The following is a 26,562-nucleotide window of genomic DNA, read 5'->3' on the forward strand; positions in this document are numbered from 1 at the left end:
ATGATTATCTGGTGAAAAACACTCAAATTTTAAGGCAATTTCAATTTGATAATGTTTAACACAATTTTATAGAGAGTGGTATAAAATTTTTTAGACATTTTTATAATTCTGCATTTTTTAAAAAAACAATTTTGTATAAACAAACTAAAGACTATCCACTTATGTATAAATTAAAATAGGTAATTTTAAAATAATTTTTATTTATTTTTGTTAAAGAAATTCTATAACAAAAATTCTTCTCATTATTATTACTAAAAAAAATCTTATAAGTTTTTGTGATAAATCTTGTAAAAAAATTTCAACCCAAATTTTAGAATAATTCAAAACTTCATCTTAAACAGCAAAAAAAATTGTTTTATATATTCTATATATATAATAATGATTTAGTTTATAACGATTGATCCGGGGACTCCCTTCCATTCCGTCCCCGGATTTTTGGCAAACTTTTGTATAAATACCGGATCGGATTCGGTTAACGGTATCATTTGTGATCTAGTGACAATTTTAAGTGACACAGAAATGGCATCTAAGGTAAGATAAATGGATTAATAATTAGTTAAATAATTAATTAATATATTAAAATTCTGCGTGAGCCAGAAGCAATTTGTAAAGTATATTTTTTGTGCGTGCGTTTGTTTGTTGTAACTTCTGTAACTTTTGGAATATTGGATTTATCTTACTAGTGTATTTGGGAAATTTGTGCAAAATTAAATTGTTTATAACATTGTTTAATATTATAATGACCTACGGCAACTCGTTATATTTTAAAATCACTGTTAAAGATAGACAAGTGTTTTAATCAGGGTATGAGTGCATGCGTTGCTTCAAATGTTTATAAATCGTGAACGTTTGGTTTTATATGAATGATATATTTGATAAATTTGTTTAAAATTGAATTATGCACATTATTGTTTAATATTATAATGCTCTAAAACAACTCGGTATACTTAAAAATCGCATTAAAAATCGCATTAAAAATCGCATTAGAAAATCGCAATGAAAGGATTGCAGAAGCAAGGCACAAGGTTTTCAATATCGTTTTTAAAGTATCCAGAGTTGTTGTAGGTACTTGAAATATTAGACAATATTGTAGATAATTTAATTTTATATAAATTTGTCGAAGACACCATTTAATTTGGACACAAATTGTAGAAGTCGCTCTAAATACAATAAGAAAATGTAATGTAATGTAAAATGCTCTCTCTCTGTCTCTACAATAAGAAAATGTAGTCAGAATTCCTTTGTCATTTGTTTTGTTAATTGTCTATTTTTAAATACGATTTTAAAGTATACCGAGTTGTTGTAGGTATTGATAATGTTAGACAGCATTGTAGATAATTTAATTTTATACAATTTTGTCGAAAACATCATTTAATTTGGACGTAAAATGTAGAAGTTGCTCTAATTACAATAAGAAAATGTAGTCAGAATTTGATTCTGTTAATTGTCCATTTTAAATACGATTTTAAAGTATACCGAATTGTTGTAGGTACTCATAATGTTAGACAGTATTGTAGATAATTCAATTTTATATAAATTTGTCGAAAACATCATTTAATTTGGACGCAAAATGTAGAAGTTGCTTATTTTTTAGTTCATCGTCCTCGCAGCCACTCTTGCTTTTGCAAGTGCTGGTGTGCTCGAACATCCTGCTCCAGTGGCTGCCTATGCTGCTGCTCCAGTACATCATGCTGCTCCAGTAGCTGTCCACTCCAAAACAGTCTACTCTTCAGCTCCATCTGTATCCACAGTTTATACATCCCAACCAGCTCCAGTTGTACACAAGGAGGTGCAGACTTATGCTGCTGCTCCAGCTGTACATTACGCCCAACCTGCTGTACATTATGCTCAACCTGCTCCAGTAGCTTATGCTCAACCACAATATGTTCAACAACAAGTACAATATGCTCAACCAGCTGTAGTTGCTAAGGAAGTACATGCTGCTCCAGTTGTTGCCAAGACTGTCCATTACCAACAACCTGCTGTACATTATGCCCAGCCTGCTCCAGTAGCTTATGCTCAACCAGCTGTAGTTACCAAGGAATTGCACGCTGCTCCAGTCGTAACCAAGTACTCATCAGCAGCAGCTGTTTCCTCAAGCTACTCCCATGCTGTACATCCTGCTCCAGTAACCAAAACTGTCTACGCTCAAGCTCCAGTTGTTAAGGAAGTACATGCTGCTCCAGCTGTACACTACGCCCAACCTGCTCCAGTAGCTTATGCTCAAGCTGCCCCAGTCGTAGCCAAGGCTGTCCACTATGCTCAACCCGCTCCAGTAGCTTACGCCCAACCTGCTCCAGTTGCCTACGCTCATGCTGCTCCAGCTGTAGAAGTACACTCTAAGACTGTGTATGCTCAAGCTCCACAAGTTGTAACCAAGACTGTGCATGCTGCTCCAGCTGTACACTACGCCCAAACTTATGCTGCTCCAGCTGTAACCAAGACTGTGGTATCTCACCAAGCTCCAGCTGTCCATTACGCCCAAACCTACGCTGCTCCAGCAGTTGCTAAGACTGTGGTATCTCACCAAGCTCCAGCTGTCCATTATGCTGCTCCAGCTGTCCATTACGCTGCTCCAGCTGTAACCAAGGCTCTAGTCGCCCCCCCAGCTGTCCATTACGCTGCTCCAGCTGCTGTAGCCAAGACAGTAGTTTCCTCCCCAGCTGTCCATTACTCTGCTCCAGTTGTGAAGACCGCCGTCGCCTACAGCCCTGCAGCAGCCGTGTCTCACTCCACTTTCCACGGCGCCCACGCCCAATACAACTGGTGAACAGTTGTAAAGGAGCAAGAGCAGGATGATTGCGACGGTGCCATCATTATTGAGGATCAACAAGTTTTCATATAGAGATATATCTATTTATTGTTAGTTACGACAAATCATTTTAAATAAAATTATAAAAAAATATTTGTTGTTATTGTGGAATCGATTTGTTTTACATAATTGGTGCCAAAATATTTTTGTGGAATTTGGACACATTGGGTAAAGTTATCATTCTTTGGTAACTATTTTTGTAATGTAATTACAAAAAAACTAATGCCAATTTTTTTTCTGTTTTACCGGAAAATTCTGGCTCATAAAATAGCATTGTCATGGCAACGCTATCTTAGGCTTGTTTCTCGTTAGTGAATATGTGGAAAAGTCTGCTTTATGATCAGTCGTATTTTACATATGAACAATCAAGGAAGAAATCTTTGATAATGCAGTTATCATAACAATTCTTCTTTGCTTGGTTATATGTAAAATGTTTTTCACAGTTTCACTTACAAGAAACAAGCATAAGATCCTTTTTTTGTGGAATTGGCCACTTTTAGCGGCAACTTGCAGAAAGTTATTGTTTTTTGATGTCTTTCATTGGAGTATTTCTTATTTTTATTATCTATTGAAAATATATTCCTAAATTTAAAAATTTGAATATGAAACTAATTCTGAAATTTTCAAAAACTGTGAAAATGTCTAAATTCTAACTTTTTAAAAATGATGCATTTTTTAAGAAGGTATGAAAGTTTTATATATAATATATCAAATTTTACTTTTTTTTTTTTTAAAAAAAAAACAATAAATGAAAATTACATTTAAATTAAAAATAATTAAAAATAAACTCCTAAATTTAAAGATATTTTAAAACTATTTGAAAATTGTAAAAATTTCTAAATTCAAATTTTTAAAAATTATGTATTTTTTGTTCAATAAGAAGGGATTTTTCTATTTTTTGAAAAACATTAAATAAAAATTGCAATTAGATTTAAACTAATTCAAAATAAATACCTAAATGTCAAAATATTTTGAAAACAGCTCAAGTTTTCAAAAATTGTAAAAATTTCAAAATCCAAATTTATAATTAAACAATTAATTTTTCTAAGTAAAACTTTCTAATTTTTAAAAACGATAAATAAAAATTACATTTTGATTTAAAATAATTGGAAATGAATTCCTAAATTTAAAAATTAGAATTCTAAACAAAATTTTCAATTTTCAAAAATTTCATAACTCATTTTTTTTTAAATTATGATTTTTTTAAGTAAGGAATGAAAAGTTCTATTTATAATAGTTTTTCTATTTAAAAAAACGATAAATAAAAATTACATTTTCAATTGCAAATAATTAAAAATTATTCTTATAATATATTAAATAATAATTAATAATTTAAAAATATTTTAAAAATTTGAATATAAGACAAACCGTTGTATTTTCAAAAAATGTCAAAACTCAAATTAAAAAAAAAATGATGAATTTTTTAAAGTGAAATGATATATTATAATGATTTTTCTAATTTTTTAAAATTACATTATGATTTAAAATAATGAAAACAAGAAAAAAAATCATTGAAAATTTATAATTAAAAAAATGTAAAAAAAATCCAAACGCCAAATTTAACATATTGAAGAATATATTAGAATTAATTTTAAAAATTTCAAATTTCAAATAACTAACTTTGAAAAAAATTTGAATACTTCAAAATTAATTAAAAATGAAAAAAATAATTTTATACATTTTTTTAAATTTTCAAAAATTTAGCGTTTATTTTTAAAGGATTTTTAGACACTTTTCGATTTTTAAAGGTTTTTTTTTGGGATTTTTGGGTCTCCTCCTTCTTGGTGATACGTCGTAATATGTAGAATTATCCATCTACCCCTCCAAACATCACGTGTATTTTTAGTTACTTAAACTTTTCCGAACGAATTTACGAAAAAAAGTAATTTTTTTGTTTTTTCCGGAAATTTGGATAAAAAATATATATACTTGATATCTTACTAGATCTTTCTTCAAAACGTAATTTTTCTGTCAAACAGCCCCCGTCCTCCCTTAAAAGTCTCGCGTCAATAATTACAAACTTATGCAATATTTACAAAAAAATATAGGCATTATTAAACAATTAATTTTGTTTTCCATAAACAAATCCGCAAACTAAAGAAATAAACTAAGTGGATAACATAACTTACCTTCGAACGCACTCAACATACATCGCTCTCTTATCTTATTCTTGACAAGAGCCTGAAATAATATCTATTATTATTGATTACGGCTTGCTTATTAATAAATAAATAAATAAATAAATAATTAAATATTGTATGTTAAAAAAAAACAGGCTTATCCACTATTAACTATTTTTTTAAACCTGTCAATCACATATTCAAACTAAACAAAAAACTAGAACTGGTTCGAAATGAAAGTGAAACCGCCATTCAGTCGGTCAATTACCATTTTGGATAATTTCGGGCGGTGGCAACGGCACCGCCGTTTCCGATTACCATAAAGTGACAGACAAACGAACATTTAGATGAAATAAAAAACTAGATCCAGATCTATCTTAATGCTAAATGTTGATTGTTGAATTTTATTATGAGAGATCTTGTCGGAGTAAGGTAGATAGACAGAGAGCTGGTGGTCATGTACGGCTTGAAGGAAAAGATAATTGTGGAGTCAATTCGCCACTGGGCGTATCTACTAATTTGTAAACAATCAATTGTAAACACTTGTCAGCATTCTCTGCTAAATATAATTATTTTTATAGATTGCAGAATGAAAATAAAATTAAAAAAAAAAATCTCGGATGAAATAGGAATTTGTGGTAATGCTATGTTACGGGTCTATATTCGTATGAGTTGGTAGTAACAGATTGTCTGAACGATATTTATTTGCTATTTTGATTTTATCCTAAAATTGGAACCATAATTTTCAATAACTAGTAGTGCATGGTATCGTGCCTTAAGACAACTTTCCGTACGTACCGCAATTTAAAATATTCAAAAGGAAAGACAAATTAGATTTTATTTGATAATTTTGATTTTTTTTTTCAAACATTTTGAAAACATTTGAAATATTTGATTTTTGAAAAAAAAATTGATAAGTTGCTTTCTTTGAAAATTATTTTTAAGTTTATAAATTATTCGTAAACTTAGAAATTAAATAATTTTTTTTTCGAAAGTTGAAAGAAAATTCTAAAGAAACTCAGAAAATTCTGAAGAGACTCTAAAAATTCTGAAGAGACTCTGAAAATTCTAAAGTGATTATTCTAAAGTGAAAATATTAAAGTGAAAATTATAAAGTAAAAATTCTAAAGTGTTTTCTAAAGTGAAAATTCTAAAGTGAAAATTTGGAAGTGTTTTCTACAGTGAAAATTCTAAAGTGAAAATTTTAAACTGTTTTCTAAAGTGAAAATATTAAAGTGAAAATTTTGAAGTGTTTTCTGAAGTAAAAATTGTAAAGTGAAAATTCTAAAGTGAAAATTCCAAAGTGAAAATTCTAAAGTAAAAGTTCTAAAGTGAAAAATCTAAAGTAACAATTCTGAATTGAAAATTCTGAAGTAAAAATTCTGAAGTAAAAAGAGACTCTGAAAATTCTAAAGAGACTCTGAAAATTCTAAAGAAACTCTGAAATTTCTATAAAAAACTCAAAAAAAATCTAAACAAACCCTAAAACTATTTATTAAACTTATTTCCAACCGCCAAATGGTATTTTTTTTACTTTTTTTCCTGGATATTTAAAACCGCTAGAGCTGCCTTTGGCAAAAACCTGATAAATTCTTCATTACATTAATACAAGCAAAATGTTTTTTGAATCATTCAAATCGGATACTCAGTTCTCTCAAAAACTCGATTTCTATTTTCCGCACTCTTTGCTCCGTATCTCCGTAATGGCTGAATCTGCTTTTGCCAAAAACTAATCATCAATAGGAATCAAATGTTTTTTGAATCACTCAAATCGGTTTCTCCGTGGACCTGAAATCGTGGACAAAAATTTGTATCCGCACACATATACATCCGTCTATAGAAATGAAGAAATGAAAGAACTATAACCTGAACAAAAACGTTTCGTGCATCTATTTACTATATCCGTTGTAACTTTCAAACTATTTATTTGATTTAAATGAAATATTCACCAAATTGGATGAATGGTAATATATATGTATACATATATATATATATATATATATATATATATATATATATAATCACCAAGAGTCTATTAACCCATTTAGACTAGAACAAATGCATTTAGCGATCTAGTTTGACTACTATTAAAAGTGCAAAATGCAAATTTCTTGCCCACTCTTGTTTTTTTTTACTTAAAGACAGATTCGCCAAATTTATTTTCGCCAAAAAAAAAAATTAGTATATATATCGATACGATCAAATTGATTTTATCATTCGATCAGTTTCAATTATTCAGAACAATTCGAAATGGCTTTTAAGGTAAAATTAATAATAATAATTATTAATAATAATAATAATAATTATTATTATTATTATTATTATTAAATTAATAATAATTTGCATTTGTTTGGTCTTGTTTGAATTGTAAGTTAAGTGGTTTGTGTATTTGCTAGTGAATTAGTCGTGACATCCAGTGTTAATACGAGGAATCAATATTATAGTTTATATATAGTTTTAGATTTCATTACGATTTTAAAGTACACCGAGTTGTTATAGGTCATTATGATGTTAGACAATATTGTAGATAATTTAATTCTGAACAAATTTCTTATACACATCATTTGTACTCATCGAACGGTTTAAGATTTATAAAGGATATAAGCAATGAATGATAAAGGATATATATTTATATTAGTACTCTTAGCATAGACTGTCTATATTCCGAAGCGATTTTAAAGTATACCAAGTTGATGTAGGTCATTTTGATGTTAGACAATATTATAGATAATTCAATTCTGAACAAATTTCTTATACACATCATTTATGTCCATTAAACGGTTTAAAATATATAAACGATATAAATGACAAATTTTCTGTGTGCCTCGAATAAATTTCTAATTTCAATATTAATTTTGAAGTATACCGAGTTGCCATAAGGTCCTACAATATTTGACAACTTTATAAATACTTAAATTTTGCACAAATTTTCTAAACGCACCATCAATATTAATCGAATTGTTCAGAAGTTACAAGAGATGCATTTAACAAATGCACTGTCAATACAACTGGCATTAATTATAATTTTCAATGGCGATTTTAAAGTATACGGAGTTGCTTTAGGGCTCTATAATATTACACAATGTTGTAGACAATTTAATTTAGTACAAATTTGCTGAATATTTCATTTGAATCGGATAAATAGTTTAAAAGTTACAACGGATTTAGTAAATAAATCCACAAAATTTTTGTGTAGGTTGTAGTTCTTTTCGCGGCCAACTGGTAATAAACATAATTCTATTTTCAATGGCGATTTTAAAGTATACGGAGTTGCTCTAGGGCACTATAGTATACTACAAAATTATAGACAATTCAATTTTGAATAAATTTGCTGAATATTTCATTTAAATCGGATAAATAGTTTAAAAGTTACAACGGATTTAGTAAATAAATGCACCAAAAATTTTCTCTTCAGGTTGTAGTTCTTTTCGCTGCCGCTCTTGCCGTTGCAAGCGCTGGTGTGCTCGAAGCTCCTGCTCCAGTAGCTTATGCTACTGCTCCAGCTGTTCACACATACGCTGCTCCAGCTGTAGTAGCTCACTCAGCTCCAGTTGTACAAACTTATGCTGCTCCAGCAGTTCACACCTACGCTGCTCCAGCAGTCCACACTTATGCTGCTCCAGCTTTGAAAACCCTAGCCGTACCTACTGTCTCTAAATCAGTCTCAAGCAGCTACACAGTTCACTCAGGATCAGCAGTACATGCTTACGCTGCTGCTCCAGCTGTTGTCGCTCATTCTGCTCCAGCTGTAGTTGCACACTCTGCTCCAGTAGTACAATCTTATGCTGCTCCAGTAGTACAATCCTATGCTGCTCCAGTAGTGCAATCTTATGCTGCGCCAGCTGTCCACACCTATGCCGCTCCTGCTTTGAAAACTGTAGCTTCTTATGCTCCAGCTCATGTGAGCTATGCTGCTCCAGCAGTCGCCAAGACTGTCTACGCTTCTGCTCCATCTGTATCGAGCAGCTACTCTTCGACTGTGCACTCCACTCCAGTTGTACACAAATATGCTGCTCCAGCAGTAGTAACACACTCTGCTCCAGCAGTTGTAGCACACTCTGCTCCAGCAGTTGTAGCTCACTCTGCTCCAGCAGTTGTAGCACACTCTGCTCCAGCAGTACACAAATATGCTGATCCAGCTGTTGTTGCTCACTCTGCTCCAGTAGTACAAACTTATGCTGCTCCAGCTGTCCACACATACGCTGCTCCAGCTTTGAAAACTTTCGCTGCTCCAGCTTTAAAGACTTTTGCTGCTCCAGCTGTTTATTCTTCTGCTCCAGCTGTTTATTCTTCTGCTCCAGTAGTCAGCGCTTATGCTCCAGCTCATGTACAAACCTATGCTGCTCCAGCAGTCAAAACAGTTGCCTACGGACCTGCTCCAGCTTGGTAAAAGGGACTCGACTGAATCATCGCACTTTTATTTAAAATTTTGTAAACAAATTATTTATTTAAATCCGAATAAAACAATATCTATATAAATAATAGTTTTTTGTGTCCGGAAGACGTGTCCGGACTTCCTGATCATTTTCTGGAGAACGGCTGAACCGATTTGAATGATTCAAAAAGCGAACAAAATAATGTATTGTTCATGCACATTTAAATTGTTTGCAGGTGTTTTTTTAAAGAACGGCTCAACCGATTTGAGTGATTCAAAAAACATTCGGTTGGTATGAACAGCGTTAGTAGGTTGTGAGATTTTGGAAAAAGCAGGTCCAGCGGTTTTGGAGATACAAAGCTAAAACTGCGACAAAATTATGTATTGACCCATGCACGTTTAAATTGTTTGCAGGTGTTTTTTAGGACAACGGCTGAACCGATTTTAATTATTAAAAAAACCAATCATTTGGCATGAACAGTGTAATTAGATTGGTAGTTTTTAGGTAAGGCAGGTCTAACGGTTTCGGAGATATAAAGCTATAACTGCGAAAAAATATTGTATTGTTCAAGCACGTTTAAATTGTTTTGCAGGTGTTTTATTGGACAACAGCTGAACCGATTTGAATGATTCAAAACACATTCGATACGTATTGACGGCATGAAGTGTTAGTGAGTTTTTGGATAAAGCAGGTCCAGCTAGTTTTGGAGATTGAGCGCAAAAACTGCAAAATAGTAACATATTCATTAGGCACGTCGAAATGGTTTCCTGACATTTTCTGAAGAACGGCTCAACCGATTTGAATTATTTAAAAAAACATTCAATATGTATTGAGGGTGTGAAGTATTTGTGAGTTTTTAGAAAAAGTAGGTCTAGTTAGTTTCGGAGATCGAGCGCAAAAGCTGCTGAGTGATAATATATTCTTTATGCACGTCCAAATGGTTTATTGATATTTTCTAATGAACGGCTCAACCGATTTGATTGATTCAAAACACATTCGATACGTATCGACAGTGTGAAGCGTTTGTGAGTTGTTGGATAAAGCAGGTCCGGCTAGTTTTGGAGATACAAAGCTAAAATTGTAAGAAAATAATATATTTATTATGCACATTTAAATGGTTTCTTGACATTTTCTACAGAACGGCTCAACCGATTTGAATGATTCAAAGCACATTCAATACGTATTGACGGTGTATTGTATTATTACTTTTTTTTATTTTCCATAAAATATTTTTGTAATTTTGGATTAAAAATTTAAAAAATCACTCAGGCTAAGCACAGTCTGAGCGCCACTCTGGTGCAAATGTTTACCCAAGTGCGTTTAGACTGTTCATGTATTGGAGCACTTTTCCAATTTTGTGAAAGAAAAAGAAAACTATTGAAAAATGTGAAAATGCCGCCAAGCTAAGCACAGTTTAAGTGAAAATGTCGCACAGAATTATTTGCAAATGTGTTTAGACTGTGACTATACAGGAGCACTTTTCCAATTTTGTGCAAATTAGGCAAGTATTTTTTTTTAAATTGAATTCGAAATGAAATGACGATTGTTAATGTTCTTAGATATAACAAGATAGCAAAAATAATGAAAGTTACAGTATTTGTAATAATACATTTGAAAACTTTTAAAATTTCTCGAATATTTCATTACGGTACGGGAAGTTCCAGCAATTTGTCTTGAAGCACGATGCTATACACCACTAGTTTTATGATATTTTAACAAATTTAAGTGTCCTATATTATTATTATTATTATCAAGTACCGAATAATGCTATGATAACATAATCTTGGTTGGTATAGTTATTATAACATTCTTTCTTGCTTGTTTACTCGTATATGTAAAATACGCCAATAGACATTTTCATACCACGAAGCATTGCCATGAGTGTTATGCGCCAGGGAATTCACTTATACATATTTTTTACAAATCAAACAAAATCAAAACTTTTATACAATTTATTAAATTCTCATCCCTTACAAAATCACCCTTCAAACCCTTATAACATCTGTAACAAGCGCCTCGATGGACATAGCAGATCCCTTCAAATTCCTCAAGCTCTTCCCACAAATCCTCTTCTCATCATCCTGGACTTCTATCGCAAAAGTATCCCCAACTCGTCCAATTTCTGCTGGAACTTCCTGAGGACCAGTATTTACCGTATTGATAGAAATAGGCATCGTGACAGACATCGCAAGAAGGCTCATTATAATCAGCAGGAAAATTATGCTGATTATTCCTATCGCCCAATCTGAAATGGGCTCCGAATTATTCGCCGGAGGAGGGTAAATCGATGGGGTAAATTGGTCTTGGTCTACTGATAATGGGGTTGGGGTTGGTGGTTGGTGGTGGTTGTATTTTAGAAGTAAAGGGTTTGGGGTTGTTTGGTGTTGGTGGTTGGAGGCGTAGCGGATTAGTATCTGAAAAAAAAGAGTGCGCGTAAGGTTAAAGTAGAAGTTATTTGCTACTGTACTATTATATTGATCGTTTATAAAATGTAGTTGGTATTTTTGTATTTACAATCGAAAAGAAAGGTTTCAAGAATTATAAATTTTGGCAAATTCGACTAGGGAGAAACAAAAGCGAGATCCGAATTGACACTTGAATTTATTTTGTTTCCTCCGTGCTGTCACTATATGAGCCTATCTGTCCAGTAGAAATTATAATAAGGCTCAAGTCAATATTTTGCAGATTTAATATAATTTAATTAACTATTAGCTATTTTAATAATTATTTATTTATTATTTTATTATTTATTTATTAATTATTAATTTATTTATTCTAAACTTATTTATATGATGGCATTTAGGAGAAAATAAATACATCATATAACAATTTTGAATAATGTTTATTAGCAATATGGTAGGTAACACTCGTGATGCACACATTTATTAGTGTCATGAACCATTATACGCATTTATATAATGTTAAATTATAAATTTTATATTTATAATAGCATTAAAAATATATATACTATTCAAAAACAACAATGTAATTAAAGTCGTACTTCAAATATGACATGATCGGTTTGTCATTGTAATTAGCATTTACGACTTGAACCTTTATTAGAGAAATGAAGTAAATGCTGATTAATAAATTCTATAATATGTTAAACAATGCCTAAACAAATATTGTTTACTGATCATGTAATAATTGTGTTTGAAGAACTTCATGTAATTAAAATTAACATACATTTATTGATTTTATGTCTATTTTTGATTTTATTTTTAGTTTTACTCGTCAGTAGAGTCCCCTCTCTTTTTCATTTTTAGTTTGGTCGTCAGTAGAGTCCCATTTTGTTCCATTTTTAATTTATCAGTTGCGTTTATTTTTCTTTTATTTTTAGTTTTGCTCGTCAGTAGAGTCCCCTTCCATTTTTCATTTTTAGTTTGGTTGTCAGTAGAGTTTATTTTTATTTTATTTTTAGTTTTGCTCGTCAGTAAAATGTTTATTTATCTATAGGAAATAGGGATTCTACTAACGAGCAAAATGATTTTCAAACGACTTCTTACAAATTACTACAAAAATAATTTCAGAATTATATTTACTACAAAAATAAATACAACGAAATAAGAGACTCTACTAATGAGCAATTTAATTTTGGAAAAACTTTCCTGAAAAGTCGATATAAAAAAAGGACTCTATTGACAAGAAAACTGATTTTTGCACACTTTTTTAATAATTCCAATAAGAAAAAAGGACTCTACTGACGAGCAAAATGATAACTGATCGATTCTTTAAAAAATGAAACAAGAAAAGGGACTGTACTGATGAGCAATTTAATTTTTGAAGAACTTCCCTGAAAAGTCGATATAAAAAGGGACTCTACTAATAAGACAAATGATGTTCGCACACTTTTTAATAATTCCAATAAGAAAAAAGGACTCTACTGACGGGAAAAATGATTTCCAAGGTATTTCTGACAAATTTTAAGGAGGAAAAGGACTCTACTGACAATCGAACTGATTTTCTTACACTATTCGATAAATCCAATGAAAATAAAGGGACTCTACTGACGAGCAAAATAACTCCTGAATGATTCCTTGACAAATACAATAAAAAAAGAACTCTACTGACGAGCAAACTGATTTCCAAGGAATTTCTGATAAATTCTAAGAAGAAAAAGGGATCTACTGACAATCAAACTGATTTTCTTACACTATTCAATAAATCCAATGAGAAAAAAGGGACTCTACTGACGAGCAAAATAATTTCCGAAGGATTGTATATTTATTATTACCGTATATTCTTGCGCCATATGTGATAGCAGACTTGTAATTTTGATGGCAATTTTTTACTGATAATTTTGAGTGTCAAAATCAACAATTAAATAAATATTTTGATGCAAAATTAATCTTGAATAAATATTTCGTTAAACAGTCCACATGGATTTAATTAGAGGTTAAGTGTGTTATAAATATTTTTAAGTGTCATAATAGATGGCGCAAGCATTTACTTAATGACATATGTTAATAATGAATATAAGAAACTTTTAATTGAATTGCGGACTATCTAAATGTTAATATTAAGATCTAAAACTTTCAGAGAATTTTTTTTTAATTTATTTGGAAGCGTTTGAGACTTTGGGAGCAAAAATTCCTAAATGTCCATTTTAAGGACCACCCTGATTTTTAATTTTCTTTGCTCTTAGATCTCAAATGCTTTCAAAGTAATAAAAGAAAATCCTCTAAAAGTTTTAGCTCTTAATATTAACATTTAGACAGTCCGCAATTCAATTAGAAACAATTAAATTTTATATATATATATATATATATATATATATATATATATTACCTGTTCATCTAATAAACATGAAGCACATTTTAAACTTGCACTCAGTACAAATATTAATAAGAATTTTAACTTCATTTTTTTAAATTAATTATTAAAGTAATTTAATTATAATATTATTCACATATACTTATTCATCAGATATATTTGTTTATTTATTTTTTTATTAATTAATTTAGTTATTTATTTATTTTAACTTTAATTTAATTATTTTATTTTTCATTTATATTTATTTAATTTATATTTATTTTATTTATACTTATATATTTGTTTTTCAATTTATTTGTTCAAACATTTGTCCTTTTGTTTGTTTTTTAATTAATTAATTTATTACCTGCTATTTATTAATTTATTTAATAATTAATATATTTGTTTAATTGTTTAAGAATTTTTATTTATACATTAATTTTCTATTATAATAATTATTACTTTCATGTATTTAATTCAGCAAGTGTTATTATTATTTTAATTCTCAATTATTTTTTTATTTAAAATATTTATTTAATTATTCAAATATTTATTCACACTCTTTACTATTTATTTATCAAATTAATTTTTTTTTCATAATAATTATTACTTTCATGTATCATAATTCATCAAGTGTTATTATTATTATTATTATTATTTTTATTATTTTTTTCCAATGTTTATTCTGCACTTGTCAAGTGCGTTATGACAAAAAACACTTTGAATTTTGTTTAAAATAAAATGAAAATTTTTAAAGTTCACGTCACGTACTTTGACGTGACGGCACGTCCAGCAAATTGTCTTTGAAATTTGAAGGCAAATTGCATGTTGACATACTTTTAATGAATTTATACTTTATATATGTATATATATATATATATATATATATATATCATTCTTTAAAATCTCTTGTTTAATTTGCTCGTCAGTAGAGTCACTTTTTTCTCATTGGAATTATTGAACAGTGTAAGAAAATTGTCTTACAAGTGTAAGAATAGTGTTTGTTAGTCAGTAGAGTCCCTTTTCTCCTTAGAATTTGTCAGAAATCCCTTGGAGATCAGTTTGCTCGTCAGTAGAGTCCCTTTTCTGGTTGCATCGTTCAAGGAATCGTTCAGAAGTTTATTTGCTCGTCAGTAGAGTCTCTTTTCTCGTTGCATTTGATTAAAGAATCTTTCAGAATTTGTTTTACTCGTCAGTAGAGTCCTTTTTCTCGTTGCATTGTTCAAGGAATCGTTCAGGAGTTATTTTGCTTGTCAGTAGAGTCCTTTTTATGGTTTCAAGTGATTTTCATGGAAATTTATGAAGAGTACTTTTAAAAGAATAGTTTGGTCCTTTTTACTCGTTTGAATTTTTAGGCAGTCTTTCGAAATATTTTAAGAGTAAATATTGAAGAGTGCTTTTGAAAGAACTGTTTGCTCGTCAGTAGAGCCCATTTTCTTGTTTAAATTTGCTGGGAGTCCTTCAAAAAATTTTTTGCTCGTCAGTAGAGTCCCTTCTCTTGTTTCATTTTTGAACAAAATTTTTGGTCGACAATAGAGTCCCTTTTCATGTTGCATTTTTCAAGAAGTCGTTCGGAAATTATTTTACTCGCCAGTAGAGTCCTTTTTATCGGTGGAATTTGTAGAAAATCGTTTAGTAATCATTTTGCTCGTCAGTAAAGTTCCTTTTCTTGCTGCATTTTTGAAGAAAAAATTTTGATCGTCAGTAGAGTCCTTTCTATCGTTGCATTTCTCAAGACATTGTTAAAAATTATTTTATTTGTCACTTTTCTAGTTAAAATTTACAAGACACTTTTCTGAATCACATTGTTTGTCCCTTTACATTTTAGGGAGTCGTTCGAAAATTATTTTGCTCGTCAGTAGAGTCCTTTTTATCGTTGAAATTTGTAGAAAGTCGTTTGGAAATCATTTTTCCATGAGTAGAGTCCATTTTTTGCACTTTTTAGGGAAAATCAGTTTGTTTGTCCGTAGAATCCCTTTCCTTACTGCATTTATTAATAATTTTTTCAGATATTACTTTGCTCGTCAGTAGAGTCCCTTTTCTCCAAAGATAAAAAATATCACTCACATTTTATCTATGGATCAAGCAATCTAAATCTGAACAAAGTGAATTGGGTTTTTTGTTTTGTTTTTTTTGCGATGACATAAATATCAAAATTTTTAAATTTTTTAAATTATTTTTAAATTTCTGTTTTTGTATTTATTATTTTTTTGGGGGGCATAAAAATGCGGCAACAGCAAAAGGTGGCGCAGTTGGCGAAACAAGTTTTACGCTCGGTAAGATAATTTAGACAATTTGATAATGAAACTGTTAAAAACTCACAAAATTACCCAAGCTAAGCACAGTCTAAGCGCCACTCTGGTACAAATGTTTACCCAAGTGCGTTTAGACTGCTTACGTACCGGAGCGCTTTTCCAATTTTGGACTATTGAAAAATGTGAAAATGCCGCCAAGCCAAGCACAGTATAAATGAAAACACCGCACAGAATTATTTACAAATGCTGTTTAGACTGTGACTAGAAGGGAGCACTTTTCCAATTTTGTGAAAATTAGGCAACAATATTTTTTTTTGAAATTGTATTCGAAATGAAATGACGATTGTTCTGGAGATAAATTGATTTATGATTTACATTTTACTCTACTGACGAGCAAATTAAATATAATCATAGAGGATGAAGAAAGGACTCTGCTGACAACCAAATTATAATTAAAACTTAGAAAACAAAATAAGGACTCTACTGATGAGCAAATTGAATATCAACTTAGACGATGAAGAAAAGTCTTTACTGACGAGCAAATTAAATATAGACAAAAGATAAAAAAGGACTCTACTAATTAGCTAATTAAATTTTAACCTAAATTTAGGTAAAGTACTCTACTGACAATTAAATTGGATATAAAAATAGATGGCAAAAGGACTCTACTGACGAGCAAAGAAATATCGACATGGAGAATAAAAAAGAACTCGACTGGCCTAAGTGGTAAAAATTGACGAGCAAATTAAATATCGACCTAAAAGACAAAAATAAAACTCTACTGACGATCAAATTAAGACTTTGGAAATTGTAAATAAAAACCTGAAACATTTGCTGCATTTGGACTCTTAGAAAAGGAACACTACTGACGAGCAAAGTAATAATCACATGTTGAGGATCAGAGATCAATGACTTTTGGAAGAAATTAGCTCAAAAATTGCTCTTTATATATATATATATATATATATATATATATATATATACGTATATTTAAAAAAATCTAAAACACCTGTTTCAAGTGATTTATATATGCAATAAAAATAATGCATATATATATATAAAATTATTACATCTTATTTATTTTTCATAAAATATTTTTGTAATTTTGGATTAAAAATTCAAATAAAAAATTACCCATGCTAAGCACAGTCTAAGCGCCACTCTGGTACAAATTTTTTTGCAAGTGCGTTTAGTTGTGACTATGCGGGAGCGTTTTTATAAATTTTGTGAAAAAACTATTGAAAAATGTGAAAATGCCGCCAAGCTAAGCACAGTATAAGTGAAAATGTTGCACAGAATTATTTGCAAATGCGTTTAGACTGTGACTACGCGGGAGCACTTTTTCCATTTTGTGCAATTTGGGCAACTATTTTTTTTTTTTTAATTGAATTCGAAATGAAATGACGATTGTTAATTTTCTGGAGATGATAAATTGATTTATGATTCACATTTGATTTGCTCAGATATAACAGGATAGCAAAAATAATGAAAGTTACAGTATTTGTAATAATATAATTGAAAACGTTTAAAATTTCTCGAATATTTCATTACGGTACGGTAAGTTCCAGCAATTTGCCTTAAGGCACGATGCCGTACACCACTAGTTGATATTTGTATTTGTTATGATAACTGCATCATCGAAGATTTTGTTATCATAACATTTCTCCTTGCTTTTTTATATGTAAAATACGCCTGCCTGATCGCACGACAAATAGTTAGACATTTTCACAGTTTCACTAACAAAAAACAAGCATAAGATAGCGTTGCCATGACAATGCTATTATTTCTTTTATTATTTTCAGAATCAGTTAGCTCCATGGGATTACTCGAGGGTTCGCATTCGACAAGGATTTGTAGTAGGGGCCACTTTGGACAGACCAACCACCAAGGGAAAATTCTTCAGCTTTTTCGGAATACCCTACACGGAATCCCCAACCGGATCGCTAAGGTTCAAAGTAAGTATTTTTGGCAGATGATTTAATGCAAACAATGACATGTCGTTTTTTAAATTTTTTCCATTCATTTCTACAATATTGCACATACATCCCAGTACTTTATAATCACATACATCTTAGAAAATTTCCTTGACAAACTTCAGAAAGATTTATCCAAATCCGCATAATCGTTTAGGAGGAATAACAGTGTTAATATGAACTTTTAGCAGTAAAGCTCAAATTGATTCTACGTTTTAGTTAGAAAACGTTTGTATGAGAAAAAGAAAAGGGTTGTTTTTAGGGGTTTTCCCGGAAATTATGCGATTTTTTCCCGCCGTAAGAACCATCTTTGAACTTCAACGAACATTTTAAAAAAAGAATTGGTCAAATTCGTCCAGGCGAGCAAAGGATAAAAAATTATTAAAAAGGGACTCTACTGACGAGCAAAAGCTAAAATATACAAAAAGGGACTTCCACTGCCGAGCAAAGGATAGAAAATTAATAAAAGGACTCTACTGACGAGCAAAAGTATAGAAAATTATTAAAAAGGGACTCTACTGACTAGCAAAGGATAGAAATTAATAAAAGGACTCTACTGACGAGCAAACAAATAGAAAATTAATGAAGGGACTCTACTGACGAGCAAAAGTATAGAAAATTATTAAAAAGGGACTCTACTGACGAGCAAAAGTATAGAAAGTTATTAAAAAGGGACTCTACTGACGAACAAAAGTATAGAAAATTATTAAAAAGGGACTCTACTGACTAGCAAAGGATAGAAATTAATAAAAGGACTCTACTGACGAGCAAACAAATAGAAAATTAATGAAGGGACTCTACTGACGAGCAAAAGTATAGAAAATTATTAAAAAGGGACTCTACTGACGAGCAAAAGTATAGAAAGTTATTAAAAAGGGACTTTATTGACGAGCAAAAGCTAAAATATACAAAAAGGGACTCTACTGACGAGCAAAAGTATTGAAAATTATTAAAAAGGGACTCTACTGACGAGCAATAACTAAAAAATACAAAAAGGGACTCTACTGACGAGCAAAAGCTAAAATATACAAAAAGGGACTCTACTGACGAGCAAAGGATAGAAAATTAATAAAAAGGGACTCTACTGCCGAGCAAAGGATAGAAAATTAATAAAAGGACTCTACTGACGAGCAAAAGCTAAAATATACAAAAAAGGACTCTACTGACGAGCATTAACTAAAATATACAAAAAGGGACTCTACTGACGAGCAAAAGCCAAAATATACAAAAAAGAACTCTACTGACGAAAAAGGATCAACCATTCTTGGACTTCAACCAACATTTTAAAAAAATTATTGGCCAAATCGGTTCAGGCGTTGTTGAGTTATGCGCTTACCAAAACACATTTTGCGATTCATTTTTATATATAAGATTAATAAGAAAATACCTCGAGATCTAATAATATTATTTTAGTTTATATATATATATATATATATATTCTCTTTATTTGTCTTTAGTTTTTTCTTTTTTATATATTAACTATAGTAGATACACCACTGGGCGTATCTACTAATTTGTAAACAATCCATTGTAAACACTTGTCAGCATTCTCTGCTAAATATAATTATTTTTATAGATTGCAGAATGAAAATAAAAAAAAAATTATATATAAGATTTATTATCATTTTACCTTTCCCAGCCAACTAGAAATTTGCCAAAATGGCGAAACGACCGCGACTGCTCCAAATTCGCCTCCCACAACTTCTCAGGCGAAGATTGCCTCACCCTGGACATACATTCGCCGAACACCAGGCCGAGACATTTGCAACCAGTAGCCATATTCCTGCACGGAGGCGATTACCTCAACGGCGAAGGGTTTGTGGCACCAGGAGGACCTGATTATTTGATGGAAAAGGGCCTGGTTGTCGTGGAACCGCGTTGGCGACGTGGGGTTCTGGGATACATGTCGCTGGCTAATACTGATTATTCAGGAAATATGGGTAAGGATAAAGGATAAGATACAGTATCTAGTTTAGGTTGTTTAATTTGCTTGTCAGTAGAGTCCATTTTTTCTTCTTAGGTCGAAATGGACTCTACTGACGAGCAAATTAAACAAAACGTTAGACTATGAAAAAAGACTATACTGACAAGCATCTCACAATACAAAACATGTAATTTCAAAAACGACCTTTAGACTCTACTGACAAGCAAAATTAAATTAAAAAAATAATGAAAAATCTCTACCAAAGATAATTCTGAGTCTATTGTCGAAAGGACTCTATTGTCGAGCAAATCAAAATTCGATATGACAAGCAAACTCAAAACGCAAAACCTGAAACAGAAGGGACTCTACTGACGAGCAAACTGCGTCCTGGCATGATAAAAAAATTTAAAAGATAAAAAAGGACTCCACTGACAAGTATACCGAAAATGGACTATACTAACTAGCAAACTAAAAAGCGAGACATAAAGTAGAAGGACTCGACTGACGAGCAAACTAAGCCTCGACATGATGAGAAAAATTAAAACGAAAAATATGTCAAAAGGACTCTACTGAAGTGCAATAAATAAGAATGTAAAATATGAAATAGGACTCTACAGACGAGAAAACCATAATTCGATATAATATGTAATAAAAAGGACTCTACTAACGAGCAAACTGGAAAACCAGATATAAAATAAAAGGACTCTACTGACGAGCAAATTGCTTCTCGACATTATAAGAAAAAGAACATAGAAGATAAAAAGAGATTGTACTGATGAGCAAACCAAAATTCGATACATAATAAAAAAGGACTCTATTAACGAGCAAACCAAAATTCGATATGTAGTAAAAAACGACTCTACTAACGAGCAAACTGCAAAACCAGATATAAAATAAAAGGACTCTACTGACGAGCAAATTGCGTATCGACATTATGAGAAAAAGAACATAGAAGATAAAAAGGGATTGTACTGATGAGCAAACCAAAATTCAATACATAATAAAAAAAGGACTCTACTAACGAGCAAACTGAAAAACAAGGCAAAAAATAAAAGGGCATAGTAAGAAAAATAAGGCATTATAAGAAAAAAAATGTAGAAGATGAAAAGGAACTCTACTGACAAGCAAACTGAAATTCGATATATAATAAGAAAGGACTCTACTAACGAGCAAACTAAAAAAAATAGATATAAAATAAAAGGACTCGACTGACAAGCAAACCGAAATTCGACATATAATAAAAAATGACTTTATTAACAAGCAACCTTGATATCATAAGAAAAAGAAGAACGTAGAATATAAAAAAGGACTCTACTGACGAGCAAACCGAAATTCGACATATAATAAAAAATGACTCTATTCGAAAAAATGTTTTGGATTATAATTTTGACAAATGTAAAATTCATTTTTATTTTTATCCGTTCGAATGAGTAGGTCTGTAATTATCCTGGTGGCATTGTTACCCGATTTGGTAAAACAGAATCTTTAGGGTTGCCTGATGATGACACTATTAATTCCAGAACAAAGATATATTACATTGTCATGAGCTCAACTAAATGAAAACATACTTTTAAAAATACTAAAATAAAAATAAAATAAATCAAAAACTGAATAAATAACCATAAGATCAAACTAATTCAAAATTTTATTGTATTTTGTAAAAAATAAAAACGCCCTTCTTATTGTTTTACATTGGAATTGCTTAATTTTTGATAAGCAAGTACCGAAAAGTATAAATCTATTTGAACTTGTTCTACTTACAAAAAAATTTTTGATTAATAAAAATAAATAAAACAACTATAAAAGTATGGCTTCAATTTCTTAGGCAAGACAGATATTACAGCTGTACAAAGAATGAGATTATATCGCCAGCGAAAAAGTAAAAAAAATATAAACAGTAAATGAATGTATGTTAATTTTAATTGCATGAAGTTCTTCAAACACAATTATTACATGATGAGTGAAGTGAAATAACATTAAAAAGGGACTCTACTGACGAGCAAAATACAAATAAAATTTAAAAAGATTATATTGATGATTAAATTAAAAATGGAAGAAAAAGGGACGCTACTGACGACCATACTAAAAATTAAAGAAAAAGGGACTCTACTGACGACCAAACTAAAAATGAAAAAGGGAGGAAGACTCTACTGACGAAGAGTCTAAAAATAACATTAAAAAGGGACTCTACTGACGAGCAAAACTAAAAATAAAAGAAAAATAAACTCTACTGATAATTGAATTAAAAATGGAAGAAAATGGGACTCTACTGACAAGCAAAACTAAAAATAAAAGAAAAATAAACTCTACTAATAATTGAATTAAAAATGGAAGAAAATGGGACTCTACTGACGAGCAAACTAAAAATTAAAGAAAAAGGGACTCTACTGATGAGCAAACTAAAAATGAAAAAAGGAGGGGGACTCTACTGACGAGCAAAATAAAAATTAAATTCAAAGCGACTCTACTGATGATTAAATTAAAAATAAAGAGAAAGGGACTCTACCGACGAGCAATCTAAAAATAACATTGAAAAGGGACTATACTGACGAGTAAAACTAAATTAAAAAAAATTTGAAGTTATTAAAATGGAAAATGTTTATAGGCAAGACAGATATCACAGCTGTTCAAAGAATGAGATTATATCGCTAGCGAAAAAGTAAAAAAAATACAAGCAGTCAATGAATGTATGTTAATTTTAATTACATGAAGTTCTTCAAACACAATTGTTACAGGATGAGTGAACTTGCAAAAACAATATTTGTTTAGCCCTTGTTTAACATAATCCCTTGTGTGAATGAATATTATAGAATTTATTAATCAGCAATTACTTTAAAACGATCGTGCCATATTTCAAGTATGACCTCGATTACATTATTGTTTGTAAATATTACACATATTTTTAATGCAATCAAAAATATATAATTCATAATTTATCATTATACAAAATGTGTATAATGATTGACAACACTAATAAATGTGTGCATCACGAGTGTTACCATATTACTAATAAACATCATTCAAATTTGTTACATGATGTATTTATTTTCACTTAATTTAAATTTGCTACTTTGTACAGTAGCAAATAAGTTTTACTTCAATCGCGTGTGATCCTTACGTGCACTCTTTTTTTTTTATAGGTGCCAAAGATTTGCTGAGTGTCCTGCATTGGGTTCGTGAGAATGCGGCAAGTTTTGGCGGTAATCCTAAGTGTGTCACTATTTTTGGGTGTGGAAGTGAAGGCGCTGCCCTTGCACATGCTTTGGTTTTGGCGCCCTTGGCAAGAGGACTTGTGCACAGGGTTGCATTGATGGGTAACATATTTTTTAATGTAGAGGAAAAAGGGTGTATCCTCTGAATTTTGTACTGTGCTCCGAATACACTGAATCATACTGAATACTATCAAAATGACATGTATTTGTGCATTCAGGCATTTTACACGTATTGAATAGAAAATCAGTTTGATTGTCAGTAGAGTCCTTTTTCTCGTTTGAATTTGTCATAAATTTCTTAGAATTCAGTTTGCTCGTCAGTAGAGTCCTTTTTATCGTGTCAAGTGATTTTTGCAAGAATTTATAAAGAGCACTTTTGAAAGAACAGTTTGCTTGTCAGTAGAGTCCTTTTTCTCGTTTGAATTTTTAGGGAGTCCTTCAACATTTTTTAAAGAATCGTTCAGAATTTATTTTGCTCGTCAGTACAGTCCTTTTTATCGTTTCAAGTGATTTTTGTAGGAATTTATGGAATTTTAGTACTTTTGAAAGAACAGTTTGCTCGTAAGTAGAATCCCTTTTTTGTTTGAATTTTTAAGGAGTCTTTCAAAAACCAGTTTGCTCGTCAGTGGAGTCCCTTTGTTCTCATTGAAATTATTGAATAGCATAAGAAAATCAGTTTGATTGTCAGTAGACTCCTTTTTCTCTTTAGAATTTATCAGAAATTCCTTGGAAATCAGTTTGCTCGTCAGTAGAGTCCATTTTATCGTTGCTATTTTTTTAAAGAAAATCCTTCGGAAATTATTTTGCTCGTCAGTAGAGTCCCTTTTTTCTTATTAGAATTATTGAATAGTGTAAGAAAATCAATTTGTTTGTAAGTAGAGTCCTTTTTCTCCCTAGAATTTGTCAGAAATCCCTTGGAAATCAGTTTGCTCGTCAGTAGAGTCCCTTTTACTAGTCGCATTTGCTAAAGAATCGTTCAAAATTTATTTTTTTCATCAGTAGAGTCTCTTTTCTCGTTCCATTTTTTTTTAAAAATAACGTTGTTTAGAAAACTTTATTTTGCTTGACAGTAGAGTGCCTTTTTCTTTGCATAGCAACCACATGGCTTTTATCAAATTATTAAATAGTGTGCGAAAAACAACACACTTCTTGTTAGTAATGTCTTTTTTTATTTGGAGTTTTTAAGAAAGTCCTTCAAAAATCAAATTGATCATCAGTAGAGTCCCTTTTCTAGTTTCATTTTTTAAAGAATCGACCAGAAATCATTTTGCTCGTCAGTAGAGTCCTTTTTTCTTATTGGAATTATTAAACTAGTGTTCGAAATTCAGTTTTTTTGTCAGTAGAGTCCCTTTTTTATATGGATTTTTCAGGAAAGTTCTTCAAAAATTAAATTGTTCATCAGTAGAGTCCTTTTTTCGTTGCATTTTTTTGTAGTAAATAGTTCGAAAATTAAGAAATTTGTAAAAAGTCATTTGAAAATCACCTTTTTTTTGTTGAATTTCTTAAGAAAATGTTTTGATCGTCAGTAGAGTTCTTTATTTCTCAAGAAATTGTTCAAAAATTATTTTCCTTGTCAATTGTCACTCTGAATTTTTTACTGTGCACCGAATACACAGAATCATAATAGATACTATACATAAACTGCAACGTTACTCCTATGTTATGGAGCTGGATCAGAAACACCCTGTTATCTAAGATAGTCTTTTGACATGTGTTAGGTTAGGTTTTCTATCTGACAACCTGAGAAATACGCCTGACTGCATACCAACCGCATTGCTTTTGTCAATATTTAGTATGAAAATAATAGCCTTGCCATAACATTTGACTGTTATGCGGCAGAATCTGTCCATAAGTTCTTTTTCAAGCCCTACGTTTCTTGATCGAAATAAAAAACGACTTTGCTCTTTCAAATCTTGCTTAATATTTTTCCTAGAACACTTTACAAAAGACCGATTTATTAAGATTTTAATTGACAGAATTTTGTTCAATACGTGATTTTCACAAAAATGTATATTTTTGGAGATATTTGCAAAAAAACTAAAAAAAGCCGAAAATGAACGAAGTAGTCAGTAACTTGAAAGGTATTTGTTTTTTTGAAAAACTTTATGAAATATTTTTTCTTTTAATTAGTTTTTCTATCGATATCCGACGTTATTTTTGAAAAAAAAATCACACCACTGAGAAGGGGTGACATCCCTTTATCACTTTTGATAAACCTAATTCCAAAATTTCATGCAAATTAGAGCACAGTACAAAAATTCAGATCGAAAACGCTTCATTAACTGCACAACAAAATCCTAAACAAACTGAATGTCATCAGGTGGTTCTTTGGACAGCAGGCCGATTATGAAGGATCCCCGATCGATGGCTATACGTTTGGCACGAGCTTTAGGTTTGGAGTCATCGGATATGAGAGACGTTGCCAGAATTTTACGAAATGCAACTTATGAGAGCATGCAAGGAGCAATCGAAGCAATAAGGGACAAAGACTTGAGAGGTAAACTAACCAAGGCCGATTCTGCCTCACAGCAGACCAATGTTATGGCAAGGCCATGTTACGCTCTTATTAAAAAAAACAAGCTATAAATTATGCTTGTGAATTATACTGAATACTGTCAATTTGTCATGTATTTGCTGTGCATTCAGGCGTTTTACACGTAAAACTGCAACGTCTCGTGTATTGTGAACATTTATAATATGAAATATGGTGAGGATCACTTTGATTAATTTGATATTGAGTGGACTGTAAATTATAAATATTTCATCACCCTAAGAAGATGTGAATAAAACCACTATTTAATTTATGACATATATTGAACTACACTCTGCAACCTTCTTCTCTTATTACATTTGCTAGACTCCCTTATTATTATATGTTACAGGTATTTATACTCATATAATTGTATCCCCTACCCCGAAGGGTCCCAGGTTAAATAAAAGCCCTGGTCAAATCTTGACCAAAATAATTAGGATTAATTCAATTACATGTAAGTTCATACCATATCACTTCTTATATTTTAGTTTTATTTAATAATTTCTATCTGTTCTTTCAATCTAGAGTCCACTGAAGATGACACAAAACAATGTGTCGAAACGTATGGAAAAAATAAAAATGTTTTAAAGTCATACAAATTTTTT

The 26,562-nt window shown here is 30.8% G+C and overlaps 2 protein-coding genes across 2 annotated transcripts in view; both read left to right on the forward strand.

Annotated features, from left to right (window-relative positions):
* Positions 1-519: 519 nt before the first annotated feature.
* LOC113377648 (calphotin-like) lies at positions 520-9,322 on the forward strand. Its single transcript, XM_026618035.1, has 4 exons — positions 520-531; positions 1,595-2,766; positions 8,136-8,154; positions 8,348-9,322. The coding sequence occupies exons 1-4, from the start codon at positions 520-522 to the stop codon at positions 9,320-9,322; spliced, it is 2,178 nt and encodes a 725-aa protein (XP_026473820.1).
* Positions 9,323-16,285: 6,963 nt separating this feature from the next.
* The window catches only part of LOC113377658 (juvenile hormone esterase-like), an 18,092-nt gene continuing 7,815 nt past the window's right edge, over positions 16,286-26,562 (forward strand). The window contains exons 1-5 of the mRNA XM_026618048.1: positions 16,286-16,336; positions 18,118-18,270; positions 19,928-20,228; positions 23,353-23,526; positions 25,745-25,921. Coding sequence (XP_026473833.1) covers positions 16,286-16,336; positions 18,118-18,270; positions 19,928-20,228; positions 23,353-23,526; positions 25,745-25,921 — 856 coding nt within the window. The remainder of the gene's footprint in view (positions 16,337-18,117; positions 18,271-19,927; positions 20,229-23,352; positions 23,527-25,744; positions 25,922-26,562) is intronic.

The sequence above is a fragment of the Ctenocephalides felis genome, unplaced genomic scaffold (genome assembly GCF_003426905.1).
Source record: "Ctenocephalides felis isolate EL2017-DRISC unplaced genomic scaffold, ASM342690v1 CF-g0.4_SCAFFOLD_00845, whole genome shotgun sequence".
In the NCBI taxonomy this organism is placed as follows: domain Eukaryota; kingdom Metazoa; phylum Arthropoda; class Insecta; order Siphonaptera; family Pulicidae; genus Ctenocephalides; species Ctenocephalides felis.